The 17,232-nt window shown below is 38.9% G+C and overlaps 1 protein-coding gene across 1 annotated transcript in view; it reads left to right on the top strand.

Moving 5' to 3' along the window:
- The window catches only part of Pik3c2a (phosphatidylinositol-4-phosphate 3-kinase catalytic subunit type 2 alpha), a 102,593-nt gene that overhangs the window by 70,714 nt on the left and 14,647 nt on the right, over positions 1 to 17,232 (top strand). Inside the window, exons 13-23 of the mRNA XM_038319048.2 lie at positions 665 to 832; positions 3,455 to 3,566; positions 4,983 to 5,128; positions 7,176 to 7,364; positions 8,058 to 8,151; positions 8,946 to 9,040; positions 9,377 to 9,557; positions 11,319 to 11,423; positions 12,190 to 12,282; positions 14,075 to 14,204; positions 15,847 to 15,983. Coding sequence (XP_038174976.1) covers positions 665 to 832; positions 3,455 to 3,566; positions 4,983 to 5,128; positions 7,176 to 7,364; positions 8,058 to 8,151; positions 8,946 to 9,040; positions 9,377 to 9,557; positions 11,319 to 11,423; positions 12,190 to 12,282; positions 14,075 to 14,204; positions 15,847 to 15,983 — 1,450 coding nt within the window. The remainder of the gene's footprint in view (positions 1 to 664; positions 833 to 3,454; positions 3,567 to 4,982; positions 5,129 to 7,175; positions 7,365 to 8,057; positions 8,152 to 8,945; positions 9,041 to 9,376; positions 9,558 to 11,318; positions 11,424 to 12,189; positions 12,283 to 14,074; positions 14,205 to 15,846; positions 15,984 to 17,232) is intronic.

Here is a 17,232-nt window from a genome sequence, read left to right as displayed (position 1 = left end):
GTTTATTATTATCTCAACTGAATCCAATAGATTCTTACTAATATGTTAAAATATCTTCTACATAAAATTCAATAAAACAAACTGAAATTAGCATGAGAATTTCAGAAGTATTCCTTTAAACATCTGTGTCTTAAAATTGCAATAACATGGTATTAATTCTTCCTAGACTTTGTCATGCCAAAGATTAGAAATTTACCCAGAACTCTAGAAATAGTGTTTAATAAACTGCTTGAGTATTTTATTATATAATAACACTATACAAGAATCTGTATACATGATGACATTCTGTAATGTTAATGTTTTTTAAATACTGATTTTTTTTTAATAGAGAGACCTCATAATTATTTGGGTAAATAGATAGTTGCAGAATTATGGTCTAATTTATTTTGCCTGATTATTGAACTGCATATCTGTAGGTACTTAAGCATTTTTACAGAAAGAACTGTGAGATTTTTGAAGTTTTATGCTTATAATGACATTTAAGACTTAACAGTACAAGTTAGCCATACTTGCTACTTAGCTAAAAGTTACTTAAAACTAAAAATTGTTTTATAAGTGAAATAAAACACCTAAAGTTAGTCAGTTTTCATTAAATGGATTACTAAGCCTCACTTTTAATCTAATTTTTTCCTAACACCAATGAATATTTTTTTCTGCCCCATAGAATCATTTTTCCTATTCAGATATCACAGTTGCCATTAGAGTCAATTCTTCATCTTACTCTGTTTGGAATTTTAAGTCAAAGCAGTGGAAGTTCACCTGATTCTAATAAGCAAAGAAAGGGGCCAGAAACTTTGGGTAAAGTTTCTTTGACTCTTTTTGACTTTAAGCGGTGAGTATTACTGAATTGTGATTCTAGGGCACATCTCTGCATCACAGACAGGCTGGGGACAGGCTGGGAACGGTGATACACATGATCTTTGAGCTTAGCAAAGTAGTCAGTCACTCTGTTGTGGTCTCAGTGTAGTATGGTGGGTATGCCGAGGACCCAGGGGAAAAGCAGTAACCAATGACTGTCATTTTTGTAAAGTATATTATGACAGAATGCCATTGCTCTGTCAGTTTTTCTTGATACTAAAAGGACCTTGTTTTTCCTATTTTCCACCTTTCTCCATTTTCGAGAAGCAACAGGATTTAACTATTCTAACTCACTCACCAATCCTTAGTGCTATGGACCCTTGGTCTAAAAGTTCTGAGCATCTCACCTGTGAACAGTCCCCTATTTGTGCATGTGGAGGCCCAAATGCAGCCACAACTACCCTCTTCCAGAACACCACCCACCTTATTTCTGAGGCACAGGGACTCTCATTGCCTGGCGCTTATTAATTAGGCTAACTTGGCTGGCCAGTGAGCTCCAGGGACCCACCTATGTCTGCTTCTCTCAGCACTGGGATTGAAAGTGTACACTGGCATACCTAGTTTCTTAATATGAGCTCTGGAGATCAAACTCGGGTTCCCATGCTCGTAGGGCAAGCACTAAACCATCTCCCCTGCCCTGAAATTGTTTTTTGTTTTTGTTTTGTTTTGTTTTGAAAAATACAAAACAGTTTATAAATGAAATAATGTAATGATAATTTGGAGTTTATCCCCTGGAACTGGAGCTACAAGTGGTTGTGAGCTGCCCAGCATGGGTTCTGGAAACGAAACTAAGGTCATCAGGAAGGGTAGCAATTGCTCTTAACCAGTGAACCATCTTTCTAGCCTTTATACATTCATACACAAAAAGTTTTAGAGATTATTCTTGGAAAAAAGAAATTTTATCTATGTAACAATTTATCAAAGTCTGTAAGTAAATGTTTTAAATAAACCGTAAGTTGGTAGTCGAGGATGAGCATCAACATACATGAGCCCCGCTGCCTTTTTTTAACATTTATTTATAGTGTGTGTCTGTGTGTGTGTGTGTGTGTGTGTGTGTGTGTAGGTAAGAGGATGGTTTGCAGGAGTCAGTTCTCTCCTCCTACTGTGAGGATCTTTGGAATTGATTACAGGTTGTCAGGTATAAGACCGAAAACCTTACATGCTAAGACTTCTCACCAATCCTATTATGTGCTACCATGTCCGGCCTTTTAAAATATATTTATTCATATGTCTTTAGGTGTGTTTATTTTTTTATGCATATGATTGTTTTGCCTATATGTATGTCTGTGTACCATGAACATGCATGGTGACTACAAAGATCAGAAGAGAGTGTTAGATTCCCTGGAACTAGAATTACAGGCTGTTTGTGAGCCACTGTGTGGATTCTGAAAATTAAACATGGGTATTCTGCAAGAGCAGCAAGTGCTCTAAGTCACTGAGCTAACTTTTTTTTAAGATTTATTTATTTATTATGTATACATTGCTTTGTCTGCGTATGTGCCTGTAGGTGAGAAGAGTGCACCAGATTTCATTCCAGATGGTTGAGAACCACCATGTGGTTGCTGGGAATTGAACCCAGGACCTCTGGAAGAGCAGTCAGTACTCTTAACCTCTGAGCCATCATTCCAGCCCCCTGAGCCAATTCTTTACCCCTTAGTATTTATTTAAAAAAAAATTTTTTTTTTAGGCAGAAAGTCACTATGTAGCCCAGATTTATGGTTCTCCTGCCCCAGCCTCTCAGATACTGTGATTACAAACACATGCTGGCTCCTAAATATTTATTGTCTAATCTTTTAGAGAAAAACATTCACTGAGGAGCTCTCATGTATATCTTAGGTCAAATAATTTGTGCTTCAGTGCAAAGCAGTTACTGATTTTCTTGACATGTACTTTTTATAATTATGGTAAAAATCAGGGTGTAGTGCTGTATTCCAAACCATGACCTTCAAGTCATGGTCTTTCAAAAAAACTTTGGAAGACAGTTTTTTTTTCACCTTCCTGCTTAGAGTGTTTTGGGGGACAATGGTTGTCCTTTTCCCTTCTGTGTTCCTTCCTCAATGCCATTCTTTCCAAGGTGCATTTTTATTCTCCCTTTCTTTGTTCCGATCCTACACATTAATATTTCTTAATTAATTTTTTCCATTTATTTTACATGATGACCATAGTTTCTCTTCCCTCCTCTTCTCTACCCCCCCCTTAATATTTTACCTAACTTCTCAGTACAATATGGCAGCAGCTGATTCCTTCTTTTTGTTTTGTTGTTTTGTTTTTTCTTTTCAAGACAGAGTTTCTCTGTGTCGCTTTGGAGCCTATCCTGGAACTAGCTCTTATAGACCAGGCAGGCTTCAAACTCACAGAGATCCAGTTGCCTCTATCTCCTGAGGGCTGGGATTAAAGGCGTGTGCCACCACCACCCAGCCAGCTGGTTCCTGCTAGTATGTTCTTTTTTTATTCATTTTATATACCACAGTCCCCTCCTAAAATGTTCTTGAAGACTATACTATTTTTACTGATATTTCGAATTGATTGTCATGATATATTGTAAGTTTGAGATTTTTGAAATGAAAATCACAGTATTCTTCTTATGTTCGTGAAGGTTTTTAACATGTGGAACAAAACTTCTCTACCTTTGGACTTCATCACATACAAATTCTGTTCCTGGAGCCATCCCCAAAAAAGGCTGTGTCATGGAAAGAATTGTACTACAGGTAATGGTCGTTCTTGACACATAGAGGGGCTTACATGTGAATGTCTTTGTAGAAAGTGTTTGTGTATACCATGATGACTTGGGTTGTATTGAAGAAGCCTAATTAATCTTCTCTAATTAATTTGATACCAGAATCTGTCTTCAATTTAAGTATTATAAAACCATTTCCTGGGCTCATTCTTCTGTGTGCTATAGCTGGTGTTCTGCAGGGCAAAGATTTTAATCTTCAGATCTAAGGTTTTGTTTCCTTCAATATTATTAATCAGTCTCCACTGGAATGATCATGATAGGATGGCCTTTGTTTTAGTTTGGTTTTTGTTTTTGTTTGTTTGTTTTTTAATTAAGAATTTTTTAATGCAATCTTTTCTTTTTTTTTTTCATTTTTCTTTTTTTTTTTTTTTTGGTTTTTCGAGACAGGGTTTCTCTGCAGCTTTTTTTTTTAGAGCCTGTCCTGGAACTAGCTCTTGTAGACCAGGCTGGCCTCGAACTCACAGAGATCCGCCTGCCTCTGCCTCCCGAGTGCTGGGATTAAAGGCGTGCGCCACCACCGCCCGGCTAATGCAATATTTTCTTATTTTACGTAGCTACCCCCCCTGCCCTCCCCATTGCGCTCTTCAGAAAGGATAAGGCTTCCTTCCCATGGGAAGTCAACAAAGTCTGACACTTCACTTCCAGGAAAGATCAAGGTCCTCCCCCTATATCTAGGCCTAGCAAGGTATTCCTCCAAAGAGAATTTGCTCCAAGATATCAGTTCAAGCACTAGGGATAGATCCTGGTTCCACTGCCAGTAGCACTCACAAGTGTTCCCCATATTCAGTGGTCCTGGTTTGGTTCTATGCAGGTTCTCCCGCTATCAGTCCAGTGTCAGTGAGCTCTCACTAGCTCAGATCAGCTGTTTCTGTGGTTATCATGGTCTTGACCCCTTTGCTCATATTATTGTTCCTCCCACTCTTGGACTGGTCTCCAGTAACTCAGCCCAGGACTTTACTGTAGATCTCTGTATCTGTTTCCATCAGTTTCTGGATGAAGGTACTATGGTGACAATTAATGTAGTCATCAATTTGAGAATGACTAGCTGTTGGCAAAAGAAAAGAGAAAAGAAGCACCAGGTTTATACTTAAACTTACCTAGATTGTTATGAAAACTCAGTTTCCTGAAAGACAAAGATGCTAATATGGAAATGGATTATAATTTGAGCAACTTTGCTGGGTGATGGTAGTGCACACATTTAATTGCAGCATACAGGAGGCAGAGGCAGGCAGATCTCTGAGTTTGAGGCTAGTCTGCCTAGTCTATAGAGCAAATCCCAGGACAGCCAGGGTACACAAAGAAACCCAGTCTCAGAAGAAAAGAAAAACAACAACAAACAAAACACACACACACAAGTTCAGTGATTTCTTTTTTTTTTTTTTTTCAGGTTGATTTTCCTTCTCCTGCATTTGACATTGTTTATACATCTCCCCAAGTTGATAGAAATGTTATTCAACAGTACAAGTTGGAAACACTGGAGAACGATGTAAAGGGAAAACTTCTGGATATTCTTCACAGGGACTCATCATTTGGGTATGCTTTGTTTATTATTTTCTTGGGAATCTTCTGTGGTGTAAAAGCTCAGGTTCAGGGCTTAATATTACAGCCCATGATTTAGAAGTGCTCTTGATATGGAGGAAGCTGTACGGGACTAAGAGTGCAGCATGATCCCAGCACTACCAATGGAAGACTGGCTATATACAAATCAGGGAATTATATAAATCTGTGTTTCAGTATTTTTTAAATCATGTATTTCTATAGCACGCATGCATGTGTGTGTGTATGTGTCTGTCCATGCAGAGAAAGGTCTACAGGGGTATATTCTCTGTCTCTTTATCTCATTTTTTGAGACAGACTCTTACTGAATCTGGAGCTCACTAGTTTACTAGGCTGGCTGGCCAGGGAGCTTTAGGGGTCCTCCTAGATCTTCATCTCAGTGCTGGGGTTACAGATGCATACCGCCACACCCAAGTTCTATGTTAGTGCTGGAGATCTGATCTCAGGTCCTCGTGTTTGCACAGCAGGTACTTTACCCACTGAGCCATTCACCCAGACCATTTTTACTGTGTGTATGTACATGTATGTGTATACAGAGTACAGACGTCAACACTAAGTATCTTCCTTAATCACTTCCCACCTTATTTTTTGAAACAGAGTCTCTGACTGAATCTGGAGCTTGCCAGTAAGTTGAATAGACTGGCAGTCCATCAGACCCTAAGAATCTGCTTATCTCCACCTCTAGTACCCAACAGTTTTAAAACAAAACTCATCAGCGTATTAGGATAGTGTTACCATCAGCACAAAGGAAATAAAACCTAAAACACCCATGTGGATACTTCCGTATGACTAGACCATCTCTGGAAGCATAGCAGATCTTTGTCTGTAGAATTAGGAAGACTTCTGTCTTGAGGTTACTATTGCAGTGATGAAACACCATGACCAAAGCAGCTTGGGGAGGAAAGGGTTTGTCTAACTTAGGCTTCCACAGCACTGTCCATCACTGAAGGACGGGAATTCAAACAGGGCAGGAACCTGGGGGCAGGAGCTGATGCAGAGGCCATAGAGGACTGCTGATTACTGGCTTACTACCTATGACTTGCTCAGCCTGCTTTATTATAGAACCCAGGACCACCAGCCCAGCAATGACCCCTTACCAATTGGCTGGGCCTTCCCTCATCAATCACTACTTAAGAAAATGCTCTGTGGGCTTCTAACTATAACTTGTGTCAAGTTGACTTAAAACTAGCCTGCACAAACTGGGCAGTGGTGGCGCACGCCTTTAATCCCATCACTCAGGAGGCAGAGGCAGGTGGATCTCTCTGAGGCCAGCCTGGTCTACAAGAGTTAGTTTGAGGGCAGGCTCTAAACCCTGTCCTGGTGGGGGGTGAGGACCACTAGCCAGCACATCTTCTTTAGGTGCTTTTTGTCATGTTTGTGTTTTTTTATATGCACATGAGATGAATACATTTTGCAGGTGTGCTGTATGCACAAAGTGGAGTGGGTGAGCCAGACATGCTGTTGCATACCTGTAATCCTAACACAGGCAATGGAGGCAGGAGGAACAGAACTTTGAAGTCATCTTTAACTGCATGGCAAGTTTGAGGCCAACCTGGGCTGTATAAGAAACTGCCTCTAAAAAAGATGAATAAATTGGGTGTTGGCGCATGCTTTTAATCCCAGTATTTGGGAGGCAGAGTTGTTAACTCTGTGAGTTCAAGGCCAGCCTGGCATACAGAATGAGTTCCAGGGCAGATTTGTTTTCTCTATAGCGTTTCATTTTACTTGTGTGGATGCACTCTGCTCATTCAGCTCTTGCTTTGTTTGCCTGGCATCTTGTTGAGATTACCCTTCACTTTAACAACTATTGCATTTTTGTCAAGGCAGAGCAATTTCCATCTTCAGATGAGGGTAGATTAATATGTTTGCTGTATGTTGAATATTTCCGTTTCATATTAGTATTAGCAGCATCGAGTACTAGTCACTTGTCACGAATACATTTCTTCTTTGACTTTTTAATTATTGAGATTATAGCCATGTCATAATTCTACTGAGAAGTAACTTAATTCTATTATATATGCAGACTTTCTAAAGAAGATAAGGTCTTTTTGTGGGAAAAACGTTATTATTGCTTCAAACATCCGAATTGTCTTCCTAAGATACTAGCAGGTGCCCCAAACTGGAAATGGGCTAATCTTGCCAAAACGTACTCATTGCTGCATCAGTGGCCGCCATTGTGCCCATTAGCTGCGCTGGAGCTTCTTGACGCAAAGTAAGTCAAATACATTTATGTGATGTTTTATTGTCAAATTTCCAGCAGTATGTTATGCTGCAGGGGTACTTCCCTTTTAACATAAAAACAACATGATAATGTAAGTGTGTATGCATAATTTATATAAACATATTCTTTTTCATTGAAATGCTCAAGAAGCATTTTGTATCATTTAAAGCTCACCTAAAGAAAGAATTAAGTATCTAATTTTGAATAATTCTTTTTATTAATTGTGTAATTGATTATTTTTAACAATTATAATTGTAATAATTTATGGGGACAAAATTAATTTTTATGAAGCTAAAATTTTGAAATAATCTGGGAATTGAGTCTGTATTTACACAGTTAAGTTTTTGCTCCTTTAGAAAAAAAGTATTAAGGGAAGGGTGGAAGGGTAATAGAAAGTAGAAGAGGGAATAGTAAGAATGGAAGGGTTTAAGTGGAGATTGTCAGTATGCATACTCAGTATGTATGAAAATTCCATTAGGAGCTTGCTATGTAGACTGGGCTGGCCTTAGACTCAGAGATTGGCTTGTCTCTGCCTCCTAAAGGCATGTACTGCCACGCCAGCACATTGGTTTTGAGTAAGAGCCATTTGAATCTTTGTCAGGAACAGACTAAAATTGTGTTTTCAGTTAATGAAACTGCACTTGCAAGAAATCACTGTTATATATTGATTTTCTGATACTCTAGATTTGCTGACCAGGAAGTGCGATCTCTAGCTGTGAGCTGGATTGAGGCCATTAGTGATGATGAGCTAACAGATCTTCTCCCACAGTTTGTACAGGTGGGAGTTTTTACTAGGCTACCTTGCTTCCTACTCGCCTACCTTGTTTCAGTTAGTAAGGAACTGGCCGTGGGACCCCTTCTCTGTTTTAAAATGCCATTGCAGTACAGCAGAAATGTTGAGGGCACTGTGTGAGAACATAGTATGATCTCCCATTACTGCCATAGGTAATGTGGCATATAGCCATGTGAGCTTGTAATTTTTAGACTTTTTTTTTTAATTTTTCAAGACAGGGTTTCTCTGTGTAGCCCTGCTATCCTGGAACTCACTTTGTAGACCAGGCTTGTCTCAAACTCAGAGATCTGCCTGGCTCTGCCTCCTGAGTGCTGGAATTAAAGGTGTGCACCTGACAATTTTCAGGAATTTGCCAGACTTGAGCTTTTTTTTTTCTTTGCTGGTGTAACATAGCTAATATAATAGATAGTATTCCTTTTTGGGTTCAACAATTTGACCTATATTCATAGACTTTTATTTTTTGAGACAGGCTTTCTCTGTGTAGCCCTGGCTGTCCTAGAATTCATTTACTCAGGCTGGGCTTGAACTCACAGAGATCGACCTGCCTCTGCTTCTTGAGTGCTGGGAATAAAGGCGTGCATCATCATGCTCAGCCCCTGTAGTATTGGTTTTTTTTAAATATTTGCAGTGCTGTGGATTGAAGGAACGGCATGGCTTCTGCTAAGCAAGCATTCTACCTCGGGGTCGTAAAGCCATAAGTGTCATCATATTTGATGCTTTTATCTGAGCAATTTGGTATGATTTGACTTCTAATAACTCTTATTTCCTCTTACACATAGGCTTTGAAATATGAAATTTACTTGAACAGTTCACTAGTGCGCTTCCTTCTGTCCAGGGCCTTGGGAAATATCCAGATAGCACACAGTTTGTATTGGTAAGACTTAAATTTTATTAAGTGGCGCCTTTGTTTTGCAGACACTAACAGAGTTGGCATAATTATTAAATATAAACAATGTACTTATGATACTTGCTGTGGGTAACCAGCTGTGTAATGAATCTATTATTTTAAAAAAAAACTGAAGGTTTTGTCTTTAGAAATAAAACAAAATTAATAAAACAACATCATGCTTTTTATAATAACTAATGAACCTTTTCTTGCTTATATGACTTAATTTCCTGGATATCCAAAATAGAACTTGTTAAACTGATCTTTGAGGGAGTGTCATCCAGTTCTCAGAAGTGACTGACAGAAGTATTTTTGTCACGTTAGGCTTCTCAAGGATGCTTTGCATGATACACATTTTGGAAGCAGATATGAGCATGTGTTGGGTGCTCTCCTCTCAGTAGGAGGAAAAGGACTCAGAGAAGAACTTTCTAAGCAGATGAAACTTGTACAACTTTTAGGAGGAGTGGCAGAAAAAGTAAGACAGGCTAGTGGATCAACCAGACAGGTATGTACCCATGAAAGAGAACACAAGTATTGTTTTGTTTTTGAGACACATCTCTGTATAACTGGACTAGCCCCTGTATCCTCCTGCATAGACCTCCTAAGTGCTGGGATTGCAGGTGCTTGCCACCACACTTGGGCAGTTGGAATTTTGATAAGAACTATATTAAATCTATATATCAATTTTGGAAATATTGTGATTATAATAATATACTTTGATTGTGTTTGTTTGGTTTTGTTTTTGTTTTTTTTGGAGACAGGATGTCTCTATGTAACAGTTCTAGCTGTCCTGGAACTAGCTCTTGTAGACTAGGCTGTCCTCGAACTCACAGAGATCTGCCTGCCTCTACCTCCCGAGTGCTGGGATTAAAGGTACACGCCACCACTGCCCAGCTATTTATTAATTTCTTTTGAGATAAGCTCTCTCTATAAAGCCCTAACTATCTGTGATCTCATAGTTAGACCAGGCTAGTCTCAAACTCACAGAGATCCTCTTGCTTCTGCCTCCCAGTGCTGGATTAAAATGTTCACCACCACATCTAGCTATAATAATATATCTTAATTCTTGAACTCAGCTTCCAATTCATGAACACAGGGGAAGAATATTTTTCTATTTAGATGTTCTTAAATTCTTTCAAAAATTGTTGGTGTTTTTGTTTTGTTTTGTATTTTTGAAAATAGCTTTTTTCACTTTTATCTTGGAGAAGACTTGTCAGTCCATACAACTACACTTAGCATTCAATAGGTACAAAGTATTTAGTGTATCATTTATGAGCCTCCATGTACATTGTTTATATATTTTTTCTTTCCCAAGTAATGCTACTGTGAACATTATCGCAAACATCTTTACCTGCCGTCTAGCATTTCTTCCTTATTTCTTTTTATGTTTTGAAAGGATGGAATCTTACTATGTTGCTCAGGCTGGTCTCAGACTACTGAGTTGCCTTGCACTCCTGTTTTAATCTCCCTAGTAACTCACTCTGTAGATACATGTTACTGCTCCAGGCTTGCTTTAGTTTCTTTATGGAATATTCCTATGGACAAAATAGTTGAGTTAAGAGCTATATAGATTTTAACTATAATGACTTCATTAGATTGTTAGGTTGTTTTTTCTAAAAATCTGCACTGGGCATGATGGCACATACCTTTAATCCCGGCACTTGAGAAGGAGAGGCAGGCGGATCTCTGAGTTTGAGGCCAGCCTGGTCTACAGAGTGAGTTCTAGGACAGCCAGAGCTACATAGTGAATCTGTATCTTAAAACTAAATAAAGTAAAAGATAAATATTAGAGGGTGGCCACTGGTAGGTTTCCTATGACCCGACACCCTTGTGTATATGGTCATTCCTAATTGGACTCAGTGAGTTATATAGGAAAAAAGAGAGTTCATGATGTTGGGAGGGATATGTGTAAGAACAGATCTTCAGTGCTGGAAGATGGCTCTGTCAGCAAAGTGCTTGCAGCACAAGCTTGAATTTGGATCCCTACCAGTACCCACGTAAAAAGGCAGCTCAGTGATACCCACCTGAAATCTCAGTGCTGGGGAAGCAAAGACAAGAGGATCCCTGGGACTCACTGGTCGGCTAGCCTAGTGAGGTCCAGGTTCAATGAGAGAAGCTATCCAGAAAAATAAGTAAAGAACAATTACAGAAGAAACCCACTTGACCTGTGGCCTCCATGAATGTGTACATGCATAGACATGTTTCATTCTCAGAATGAATAGTCTTCATTTTCATAATGTACTTACAGAGGCAATCTCTTCCATAGGTGGTTCTCCAAAAGAGTATGGAACGAGTACAGTCTTTTTTTCTGAGAAATAATTGTCGTCTTCCTCTCAAACCAAGTCTAGTGGCAAAAGAATTAAATATTAAGGTAACACAGTACTCTCAAGTTCCTATAAACATAAAATAATGCACAAGAAGGAGAGTTGTTAGTGCAGGTGGGGGTGAGACTGCAGTTTGTAAGTGGCTAGGGAAGGTGCCCGTAGCTCTGTCTTTCTGCATGTTGTTACCTGACCAGAGTCCCTGAAGGACACAGTGACAGACTCTTTTATTACTTTGGGTTTTGTTTGTGTTCTTAAAATAGAGTTATGGTCTTACACTAGCTTTTTGTAAGTTTTATTTTAAGGTAATATTTGTAGCTCAGTGGTAGAGCACTTGTCTAGCATGTGCAAGGCCCTGAATTTGATTCCCAAAATAAATAGATAAAATGTGATTTGATCTAAGCCGTGAAAGTGTTAGTATTTAATTACATTGGTAATGAATTTCATCAGTACTTATGTGAAAGTGGAGCTCTTGTCCCAGGTCAGGATGAATATCACACAGGTGTGTGTTCTGTTGAGAGATTCAGATACTTAGAAGTTCAGGATGCCTTTAAAGGGCTTTGCACCAAGTTTTTAAATTTTTGTCTTTTCTGCCTTTATTGAGTAGCTATTTTACTGATATATACGGTTTAAATTTCAAGAGCTATTTACATATCCATATTATTGGCAGATCATGTAAATACTAATTAACATCCTTTGTTTGATTTGCTGTAAGTTAAAGCATTAGACGAGAAGGAAAACTATCAGGCACAGTAAATTCAGAATTCATTTTCATGCTATCATCAGCCTTTCTAATGCTCAGTATTGTCTTTGCAGTCGTGCTCTTTCTTCAGTTCTAATGCTATGCCTCTGAAAGTCACAATGGTGAATGCTGATCCTATGGGGGAGGAAATTAATGTCATGTTTAAGGTGAGATGACTGGAGTTATTCTGTGTTTTTTGTCTCTTGAGTTCTTTCAGAGGGGATTGGTTTGGTTTGGTTTGATTTTGTTTGTTTTTGTTTGTTTGTTTGTTTGAGACAGGGCCTCAATTATGAGACCCTGTCCCATAAAAAAAAAAAACAGACAATGATGGGAACAATTTGAGTATTTCTGTAAAATTATTACTGACATAAAATCTTCCGAGATACGACTGGGGGGCAACCAGCCCTTGGCCAGGCTGGTGAGCATAGAATCGCAACAGGCAGGCTCCCTCTGGTTTGCCAAGCTGCAAAACTAGAAAGGGTGATGTTTCTTAGGGAATTATGCAAGACAACATCTCACAGTTTAGTCCTGGCTGCCCTTGAACCCTGGATCATCCTGTTACAGCTTCCCATGTTCTGGGATTGTAAGGGTATGCCATCATACCTGACTGTTGGTTTTTAGAAGCATAGAGATTACCTATGTGAATCAGAAGGACTGGAGTATTAAGAAAGAATCTGTTACCTGTTGAAATTTTGTGAGTTGTAATCATACATTGAAGAAAAAAATGTAGAGTTCTGATTAATTCATTAAGTTGATTAATTGAAGGTTCATAAAGATAGCTAAAACTGAACCTTCTTTGATAGAAGTTTCTGTTTATTTTACTGATATTTTTACCTTTTCTTAAAACAATACCATCTATTTTAATGATAGATATTCTACAAGTTGTCTCAATTTTTGTTAAGGCAAATCCTCCTTAATCTTTTTCATAATTTTCTTGGCTAGCCTCAAAAATATATTTATCATTGTTTGTGTTAAAACTGATATTCAACCAGGTGTGGTGGTACACATGTTTAATCCCAGCTCTAGTTCAGGGCCAACCTAGTCAATATAGCAAGTTCCAGGCCAGCATTTATTTATTGTGTATGTATGAATGTTTGTCTGAATGTGTGTACATGCATGCTGGTGCCCTCTGAGATCCGAAGAGGGCATTAGATCTTCTGGAACTGGAGTTACGGACAATTGTGAGCCCCCATGTATAGGTGCTGGAAACTGAACTTAGGTCCTCTGCCAGAACATCAGATGATCTTAATCTTTGTGTCATCTCTCCAGCCCCAAAAGTACTAATATTTTTAAGTGACCTTTATTTTGAAATGGTTGTAGATTTATAGATAATTATAAGAAATTACCTAGAGATTCTTGTTGACCTCATAAATAACTATAATGTAATGTTATAGTCAGAATATTAGCATTGATAGTCAAGAAACAAACTATCATAAGATCATCGTGATTTCCTTTTTTGGTATTTTTTTTTTCTTTCTTGAGACAGGGTTTGTGTATCCCTGGCTGTCCTGGAACTCACTCTATAGACAGACCAAGCTGGCCTTAAACTCAGAGATTCCAGTGCTCTGCTTCTGGAGTGCTGGGATCGAAGGCATGTGCCACTGCGGCCACCCAGCTTCCTTTTATCTTTTGATTGAAGGTATTTTACATACTCTAAAATTCAGCTTTTTAAATGTACTCTTGAGCAGAGTGTAGCTCAGTGATAGACTGCTTGCCCAGTGTACACAAGGCCAAGGACTCAGACCCCAACACCTTAAAATTAATTAAAATAAAATACGCTGTACATGAAATGGAGACATGAGGCATTTGAAATAGTTTCTCTAGGACACCACAGAAGAGTACAGTGCAGCTCTGAAAATCCCTTCTCTCTGTGCATACCCTGCCAAACCCCCCCTCAGATCTTATGGCATGTAACAAGTGCTTGGGGAAAGGTGTGATTTTTATTTCTTTAATTTCAAGGTTGGTGAAGACCTTCGACAAGATATGTTAGCTTTACAGATGATAAAGATTATGGATAAGATCTGGCTTAAAGAGGGACTGGATCTGAGGATGGTGATATTCAAATGCCTGTCAACTGGCCGAGATCGAGGTATGTCTTTTAATTGGATCTTGATTTCTTTCTTTTGTCTCATGAACATAGCTTACTCTTGAACTTACTTTTGGTTATATACCTACAGCTCCTGGTGCAGGCTTGCTGGGGTCTCAGTTATTTATATCTAGTATTGCTTTTTTGTTTTGTTTGGGGGCTTTTGTTTGTTTGCTTGTTTGTTTGGTTGGTTATTTGGTTGGTTGGTTGGTTGGTTGGGTTTGGGTTTGGGTTTTTTGAGACAGGGTATCTCTAGTTTTGGAGCCTGTCTTGGAACTTGCTCTGTAGACCAGGCTGGCCTAGAACTCACAGAGATCGCACCTGTCTCTGCTCCCGAGTGTGCCACCACTGCCTGGTTAGTATTACTTGTGATTGGATTAATTATGGTTAAATCCTTTTAAAACAGCTACGGGCCGGGCGGTGGTGGCGCATGCCTTTAATCCCAGCACTCGGGAGGCAGAGGCAGGCGGATCTCTGAGTTCGAGGCCAGCCTGGTCTACAAGAGCTAGATCCAGGATAGGCTCTAGAAACTACAGGGAAACCCTGTCTCGAAAAAAAAAACAAAAAACAACAACAACAAAAAAAAACCAGCTACGGCCGGGCAGTGTTGGCTCACGCCTTTAATCCCAGCACTTGGGAGGCAGAGGTAGGTAGATCTCTGTGAGTTCGGGGCCAGCCTGGACTACAGAATGAGTTCCAGAACAGGCAGGGCTACACTGAGAAACTGTATCCCAAAAAACAACTACAAAGCATTTAAAGAACTACTAAGAAAACAGCTTAGTAGGTAGTCCTAATAAACACTTTGTAGTAACCAGTAGTATAGGTTTATTGACCCAATAAGAACATCATCTACTTAAGCCAACTTTGGATTCATTTCCTTAGAATAAATAGCAATAATGAGGTTTTCTTTTTTCATGAGAGTGGATTTTTATTTTATTACTTGGTTGATAAATTTTTCAGTTTTACTTTGTTATTTGTATGTGTTGAAGAGTAGGCACACATGTATAAAGGCCAGAGGACAACTTTCAGGCATCAGTTCTCTCTGTCTCTATATTTCTCTCTTTTATTCTTCTGTGGATTCTAGGGACTGAAATCTAATTACTCTTTTTTGTTTGATTGGTTTGGTTTTGGTTTTGGTTTTTTGAGATAGGGTTTCTCTGTGTAGCTCTGTCCTAGAACTCACTTTGTATACACAGGCTGGCCCTAAACTCTCAGAGATCTACCTGCCTCTGCCTCCCAGTGCTGCAATGCAAGGTGTGTGCCACCACCACCCAGCATTATTTCTATTTTTACTTTGTGTATATGGGTGTTTGGCTAACATGTGTGTTTGTAATATGTGAGTGCCTGGCACCTGCAGATGCCAGAAGAACTCCTTGCACTGTGGTTACAGGTGATTGTGAGCTAGCTACCATGTGAGTGCTGGGATTCAAATCTGGTTCCTCTAGAGAGAAGCTAGTATTCTTACCTGCTGAGCCATCTCTCCAGCCTTTGGATACTTTTAAAAAATAAGACAATAATTTTGACTGCTTACATTTTTAAGCATGACTTGCCAAATTTGATGTCTTATTTCAAGGATTGAAACATATATTTTTGAGACCTACTTTGGGGACACATTTTCAAACAGCTGGTACTTTGTTTGTTAAAGGCATGGTGGAGCTAGTTCCTGCTTCAGATACCCTCAGGAAAATCCAAGTGGAATATGGTGTGACGGGATCCTTTAAAGATAAACCCCTTGCCGAGTGGCTGAGGAAGTACAATCCTTCTGAAGAAGAGTACGAGAAGGTAATCAACATGCTTCTTTATCCTAGAGAACTTTGTCAAAATATATTCTGAAAACTATTAGTGCTTAAGACCTGTTATGGTGTTCATATGGTTTAAGGAAAACTCACAATTACTTTGAATGGTAACCTAAGACCAGCTTTACTTAGTGTCAATTAATGTTTTATTAGCTGTTGAGGAATTATGTTTTGATATAGCATTTCTCGAACAAACTTTCCTTTTGTTGTTTGTCTTCCCTCCCTCTTCTCTGTCCTCTCTTCCCTTGTGCTCTCTGTTCGAAAAGACCCCAGTTTTAATGTCACTTAGATACCTAAATTAAGTGCCATTAATGTGTCATTTTTATAGCTATTAAATGCTATCCTATCTGTTGACTTGTGAAGGAAAAGCAAGAGAATTTCGTGCTTTGTTGGTCTTTTAGAGTGGTTTAGTTAGACCACTCCCATTTTTTAATTCTTTTTGACAGGGTCTCTCTACGTAGCCCCTGGCTGTCCTGGAACTCACTGTGTAAACCAGGCTGCCCTTGAACTCACAAAGTTCCACTTGCTTCTGTCTCCCTAGTGCTGAGATTATAGGCCATCATGTCTGGCTCCATTTTTTAATTCTTTGTAGTCTTGGGAAACAGTATAGCAGAAGACAGTATTTCTTCATTTTAATATTGACTTGTGATTTCTAATAAGATGTTGCCCCAAAATACTTGTTGAACAGTGTATACTAAGCACCTTATTTGCATTTGACTAAGAAGGAGTATAGCACAGTAGAGTCCTGTTGCCTGTGTTGGATTCTGGCTTTGCCACCTCTGCAATTACATGATCTTGATAAACATTGAAGTCTTGCTATATCTTAGTTTCACTTGTCTTTAAAATGGCATTAATCTTGATACCTAAGTTAGTGATTTGTGGTGGGTCTTTTTTAATATTTATTTATTCTGTGTATACAACTGCTCTATCTGCATGGATGCCTACACACCAAGAGGGCATCCGATCTCACTAAAGATGGTTGTGAGCTACCATGTGGTTGCGGAAATTGAACTCAGGACCTCTGGAAGAGCAGCCAGTGCTCTAAACCTCTGAGCCATCTCTTTATCCCCCTATGGTGGGGTTTTTAAATAAGTAGTTGTATAAATAGAGAGATTGATATTAAGTTATTGTCATCATTATTGGCAATAGTGTCTGGAGGATTATAAAATAAAATTAACCACAAAGACTAGTAGAACTGTACCATTTAAAAATCGAGTATTTCACTAGTATTAGCA

Source organism: Arvicola amphibius, chromosome 1 (genome assembly GCF_903992535.2).
Source record: "Arvicola amphibius chromosome 1, mArvAmp1.2, whole genome shotgun sequence".
NCBI lineage: Eukaryota > Metazoa > Chordata > Mammalia > Rodentia > Cricetidae > Arvicola > Arvicola amphibius.
The sequence above is the reverse complement of the archived record's forward strand: the minus strand, read 5'-3'. Positions and strand labels throughout refer to the sequence as shown.